The sequence below is a fragment of the Gavialis gangeticus genome, unplaced genomic scaffold, assembly GCF_001723915.1.
Source record: "Gavialis gangeticus isolate Ggan-Ray unplaced genomic scaffold, GavGan_comp1, whole genome shotgun sequence".
Lineage (NCBI taxonomy): Eukaryota > Metazoa > Chordata > Crocodylia > Gavialidae > Gavialis > Gavialis gangeticus.
In genome coordinates this window covers 52674618-52680964 of record NW_017729031.1, presented here as the reverse complement: position 1 = coordinate 52680964, position 6347 = coordinate 52674618, and the positions used below count along the sequence as shown (strand labels likewise).

The following is a 6347-nucleotide window of genomic DNA, read 5'->3' as shown; positions in this document are numbered from 1 at the left end:
GGCAGGTGCTGGTGCTGCCGCGCGCCGAGTGGGACCGGATCCGGGACAGCGTGGGCCGCGCCGACAGGGAGGCCGCGCGGGCCCAGGCCGAGAGGAGAGAGCGCAGGGCCCTGCACGAGCGGTCCCGGGCCCTCACCAAGCACTGGCCCAACACCGTGGGGGTAAGGGCCGGCGCGCGGGGCTTCTCCCAGTCGGCCGCGCTCGCTCGCTCCCTCCCTCGTGCACGGACAAGGGAGGAGCTCCCGCCAGCGCTGTTAACCCCGCCTGTTGCAGACACACTCCCAGGGCTCCCTCTTCCTCGCTCCGCAGGAGCAGCCAGGGCAGGGAGGCGGCGCGGGGTAGGGGAGCTATGCTCCAGCAGCAACCTCTAACTTGATCCTGTAGCCCTTGGCTGGGGGCAAGAACTTGAGGGGATCTGAACCCTGGCTCCAGCCCTGGGCCTGCGGGCTGCCGCTGGCTGTGGAAGTAGCTGAAGCCAGGATACTTGCTGGTTGCAGCAAACGTATGGTGTTTGAACAGTTGAGCTTCACTTAAGCAAAAGGTTTTGGAAATGATCTGGCTAATTTGACTTGGAACACAAAACATTTTCCAAACTAAAAAAAAGTGCCATGACCACAGCCCCTGTGAAGCTCTGTATGAAGGATTTTAGCAGTGGACCTTACCATGATTACCCCACTCCTGAATTCTCAACCCCTCTAGTGGCACTGCAGGCTAGACCTGGCCCATGAGCCACACATTTGACATCCTTCCCTATAGGGTTCCTGTTTCATGTATTTCCATAGTCAGAATATCACCAGGAGCCTTGCACTTCTAAATTTACCATTACATACCTAATTTCAACTCAAGTAATCACACATTTGGTCTACCTAAATTGACACTAACTTAAATTAGACCCATTTATTATTGTTTCACTGCAATAGTGTTGAAAATGGTGCTATGCATGAGGCAATGCTGCCTGCACCACCAGCTTAGTCTAACGTATACAACCAAAGCCATCCCTAAGGGTGTGCGGGGCCTGACGCATATTTGCCTGTGCTAAGATTACTTCAGAGATTTCTGCACTTCACTGATATCCAAAGGGATCCTCATACATTCTTTATCCAGTGGAGGAAAGCTTACTCTAATTACTTACAGGACCCTCACATAAAACATGCTTTTAAATCTGAATCCAGATTTAAGAACAGGACAGAAGCACAGTATAAAAAGGTTTGACAATTCATTTTAGACACAGAAATAAGCTAACCAAATTCTTGCCAATTTTGTCTTAGCATTCAAGATTTTGCACCAACATTTCTCACTGTTTCCTGTAATAGAGAGTGATTTTATCTGCATCATAGGGCCTGGCACAGAAGAACCTTGAAGCCAGAAAGTTGCGTGAAGAAAGGGAAGAGGAAGAAAAAAAACAGCTTGATTTGGAAGAAGCACAGTTCCAAGCAGCAATGAGAAAAGAGGCCATTGAAGCAGCAAAAATATATCAGTATTATCAGACTGACAGAGTGAAAGGGTTACATGTCTGTAGACAGTTTGTCATCTTTACATTCAAATTGTATTCAATTTCTTTGGCGATAACCACATGTGCAATAAAGTGACCATACAAAATGTCCCCATTCTGTTTTGTAGCAAGCACTTTTACTTACCGAGGTTCTAAGGGAAAGGGAGGCTCAGATTGAATTTAAAAAGAAAAAAACAGACGTTAACAAAAAGAGAGAAGAAGAAATGGAACATGAGCGCGAGAAAGCAATCCTTGAAGAACAAGAAAAGGCACACGAACGCCATATGAAACGACAGGCACTTTGCAGAGACCAGCTGGAACAGTATGTAAAATAGGCCTGTTTCTGACCTGTAATGATTCTTATCTAAAAACTCACTCTCTTTTTCTATGCATACATTTGAATCATGCTGCTAAACCTAGTTCATTTACTGCAAAAATAACACAAAAGAAAGTGAGCTGTTATCTCAGTAGAGATAAAAGACCTTTTATAGCAGCCAGTCTTATCTCCCCAGCACAGCACTGTTCTACTTATATTACCTGACCTACCATGTTATCCAGTCCAGCTTCATTTGGAAAGGAGCTTCCAATACATTCCTTGGGAGACAATTCTACAATGTAACACATTACTTCTAGGAAATTTATACTGTATGGAGACTACAACAAAATTGGGCATTACACAGGAGATCACCAAGTGCATCTTCCATCTGTGTGCTTAAGTACATTTTGATGGAATACAATGCAGTTGTCACAACCAGCCCCAGTCCCACTGTCAAGATGGACAAAGGTCTGTTGAGAGTGGACTCGACTGCTGGATTCCACATACTTTTCATCAGCTTAGGTTATGGTAGTGTCTATTCAGTTCCCTGATACTGCATTAGTGGTATACAAGGCTCTCCTAATCAATGTCCATTGCAAAGTAGTGCATTTAGGTGCCTAGGTCCCCCTTGCCAATTTAGTTTTCAGTGCTTATCTCTTGCCTTGGGCTGACACCAATGCTCAGCCTTAGGCTGAGCTTGGGACTTTAAGATGCACTGCTTCAACTCCTGGACCCCATCACTCTACCTGCCTTCAATTCAAATAATCCAACATTGTTAAAACCTTTAGAAATGTGTAAATGTTACTTAGTACATATGTTTTCTTCCTTGTCCACTATTAATATTTCCATTTATGTTGCAGAATAAAGGAACATAAGCACCAGGCAGAATTAGCTGAGCTTGAGGCAAAAAGAGAAGCTGAAGGCATTCAAAGACTGACCAGGTTATACGAGTTGGATGTTCTGAGAGAAAAGGAAAAGAAGGAGAAAGAAAAACTTGAACACAAGAGGGCTCATCTTGTAAGTAGCAGAAAAGTAGAAAGTCCAAATCTCTCTCTCTTTGGATGCCGACACAAATATGTTTCTCTTTTTAAGATACGACCAGATTTTCAAAGGTGTTCAACTCCCACAAATTCCAGTGAAGTCACAGTTTTGCCACAGTAACAACGCCTACTTTGCCATTTATGTTACTCTCTTCAGTACCTATTCTCTAGGTGGGGCTTCCCTTTTAACAACAGACCCATTAATTTTCACTGAAACAGCAACATGATAGTTGCTAAGACTGTGCATGTTCCTTAGTAAGAATTATGCTGCACATAACAAGGAGAATATTTCCAATTTTAAAACTTCCATTAAACTGAGCTGTTCTAATTTCCTTTAATGGGAAAGAAAAATGGCATCAAGTTGTCAGTATAACTACATTATTTTATTTTATTCCCTTTCATAATGAGAGTCACTCACGAATAGGAACTATATATCCCACATGTTGGCTTGATGTCCAGTAGCCTCTTGTTCTGTCCTTCAGGGAGCTCAGATCTAGAAATTCGCATACAGGAAAATATTACTCATACTTTTGCAGCAATTCATTGTAGGTTGGCCATAATTTAAGGCAGTTTATTAAAGCGAGAACAATATTGTTCTTCTAGATCAGTGGTTACCAACCTTTTTTTGGTGCTATTTGCTGGGAGCAGAGTGGGACAGTGGCGGCCCGAGTTCAGGAGAGTTCCCGGCACATAGCGTGGCTCGTCTTCTGTGTGCGGCACCACCAGCATTGCCCCAAGGTTGGAACCACTGTTCCAGATCCTTGCCTTCCCCCTTGTACAAGCCTAGGGAACTTACATATTATGGTGTAAATCTCTGCCCAATTGTCTTTTCAATTCCTTCTTTTCAAAGACTTAGGTGCCCATCTTTAGTAAATAACAGGACATTTTTGTTTAAAAAGGAGTACATTGCTGACCAGCATGTTCTTAAAGCTGTAAAGGAGCAAAAAGAGGAGGAGGAAAATGATAAAATTAGAGCTCATTTTAAAGCAAAACAAACTTTGGCCAAGTTGAGACGAGAAAAAGAAGCTGAAATGAACAGGTGGGTGCAATGTTAGATAAAGCACAGATTCACAATTGAGTCTTTGTCATGCTATTTCCAGTATTTCCACACTAATATCCAAAGTGAAGCCAAAAAAATCTTATAGTAATAGGTAGCCTAGCCACAATGCTTCTGGATAGTAAAACTCTATTTTGAAAAAATAAAAGAGGAAAGTATTTGAGAGGAATTATTTTCTCACCTTTTGCATCTTCTGTAATCAGAGATACTGGGAGTGTTCTCTGGGATCTTGCTGTTCTTTTAAAATACCACATCAGCACGTTAGAGTCTTTTCATCTCATCTCCAAACTGTCCAAATTGTGATGGAGAATGTTATGGTGATGTGCGTATGATTTCCTTGAAGGAGAAAGACAAGGGAAGAAAAAGACCTGATTACTTAATCTGACATTTATATTAATCAATCAGGGTATAATGAGATACTTGTAAGAAAGCCAGGCTTGTCTGTGTAACATTGACACGTTACATTAATTGCTGTTGTGCTACAGGCTAATGCAGGAACGTCAGGATAATATTATTAACCGTCTGGCTGCACAGATGAAACAGACATTTCAGGAGGAAGATGAACGTGTTGCTAGAGCTGTTGCAGAGAAAGAAGCTGCGTGGGAAGAACAACTCAAAGAAAAAGAGGAAAAACATATAGCCGAATTGAAATCAATTGCAGAGTACAGAGCTGCTGTCGTAAGAATTCTCTCAAAGAAAAAGTTTAATGGCACAGACATTCTTCTTAGAAGGATTTTTGGAAACAGCAGTATTTTTTTTTGTATTTTTAGTTTTCAGTACCTTTCCTTTTCAGTGAACCCCTCATTTTTTAACACTTTCAACTAATATACATCATCATGTACCAATATACATTATTTTTTAAGCAAGCTGTAGGTGATGGTGCTTTATAAAGAGTCATGGGAAGGCTGTATTATCCTTGTCAATTATGCAACCATTTTAAATTTCAGTATCCATTATTTCAAGCAGCTGGGGAGGTGGGAGGGGTTTTTTTTAGTTGTAGTGTGCCTAACATACTCTTGGCACTTTTTAGAAGAAAAATATAGCTCTTCTGTAATGGAACCTCTCCTGCTATCCTGCAGGGTCAAGAGCAAGTGGTAAATACACAGCACTTTCCTTACATGAGAAAGGCCTTTCTTTGCCTGAGGAAGGCAAGGACCTTTAAAGACTGATAGGCTTCCATCATATTTAATGAGGGTGAGCAGGGTCTTTGAATAATCTGGCCTCTCTTGTTCCTGTAACTTCAATTTGGAGATTCCTTCATGCATACCCAAGTCTTGCATTCATTCTTGTTCCAATCACTCTCCCAAACACACCCCTATCACTGCCACATAGAAAGTATAACGTTTTAAGAGCTGTACCCAGGGAACCACTCTCTTTACAGCTCAGGGGTAGAAACCCAAAGCAGCAGTAACTTAATTAGGTATGGGTGAGTGGGGCATGAGCCCCAGGTGCTGATGTAAAGTGGAGATGTCAAGAATGGTGGCCCATGCTTCAGCTCCATCAGCCATAAGACTCCCTGGCACTTAGCCTCCACTCTTTGGGATCTCTGCTTTTGCCCTCGGCATCAAAATGTGTAGTTAAGCGTCTCTCAAGCAGAGTTTATTCTAGGCAAGGACAGAGAATCTGTAAATTTGGATAGAGTCCACTAAAAGAGGCAGATTTTGGCATGGGCATGACACAGTTATGGCCTTTTATTGGGTGACTTTTTATCATTGTTAATCAGCTTAAGTGCTAAAGTTCTTGGGTATGTAACTTCTGGACAGTGGAAATTTCACAACAAAGTAATAAGGCTTGTGTGCGTCACCAGCCAAATATAATTTTTATACTCTTAGGGCAGGTTTCTAGATTATTTCTCCTATTCATTTCTGTACAGCCAAATTCACCTTCTGTTTGGGACTTTATAACATTGTTGCTGGAACACCAATAGTTCCTTACATGGAAACATAATATTGGGAAAGTAATGTATTTTTACTGTCTTGCAAAGGGATTCAGCATTTAGGTGTAAAGGGATTTTGCCAGCAGTAGTTAGTTTTCTGTGGCCCACCAGTAAGTGCTTCATGGGCCAGCTTGAAAACTGTTTTGTAAATGAGCGTTTTAAGAGAACAGTATGAGATGTTTCTGGGCAATTCTTTCTTACTCTTTGACTGCAGACAGGTAGGCAAAGACACATGGCTAATCAGTTACTAGCTTTGACATCAAAGGAAAATGAATGTAGGGGTGTCAAATTAGTTTTTGAAAGCCTCAGCTAATAATTTTGTAGTTGGTAGGGTAGGAAGGGACCTGAGCAGATCATCAAGTCCGACTCCCTGCCATGGCAGGAAAAGGTACTGGGGTCAAACGACCCCAGCAAGGTGTTCACCTAGCCTCCTCTTAAAGACCCCCAGGGTAGGAGCCAGCACCACTTCGTTTGGAAGTTGGTTCCAGATCCTAGCCACTCTGACA

At 42.3% G+C, this 6347-nt stretch overlaps 2 protein-coding genes across 2 annotated transcripts in view; one reads left to right on the top strand and one right to left on the bottom strand.

Annotated features, from left to right (window-relative positions):
- PHOSPHO2 (phosphatase, orphan 2) overlaps positions 1-4375 on the bottom strand; it is a 7094-nt gene extending 2719 nt beyond the window's left edge. The window contains exon 1 of the mRNA XM_019522777.1: positions 4087-4375. The gene's annotated coding sequence lies outside the window, so the exon portion shown is untranslated. The remainder of the gene's footprint in view (positions 1-4086) is intronic.
- The window catches only part of CCDC173 (coiled-coil domain containing 173), an 11199-nt gene that overhangs the window by 209 nt on the left and 4643 nt on the right, over positions 1-6347 (top strand). Inside the window, exons 2-7 of the mRNA XM_019522844.1 lie at positions 6-161; positions 1338-1511; positions 1621-1814; positions 2669-2825; positions 3748-3887; positions 4391-4583. Coding sequence (XP_019378389.1) covers positions 6-161; positions 1338-1511; positions 1621-1814; positions 2669-2825; positions 3748-3887; positions 4391-4583 — 1014 coding nt within the window. The remainder of the gene's footprint in view (positions 1-5; positions 162-1337; positions 1512-1620; positions 1815-2668; positions 2826-3747; positions 3888-4390; positions 4584-6347) is intronic.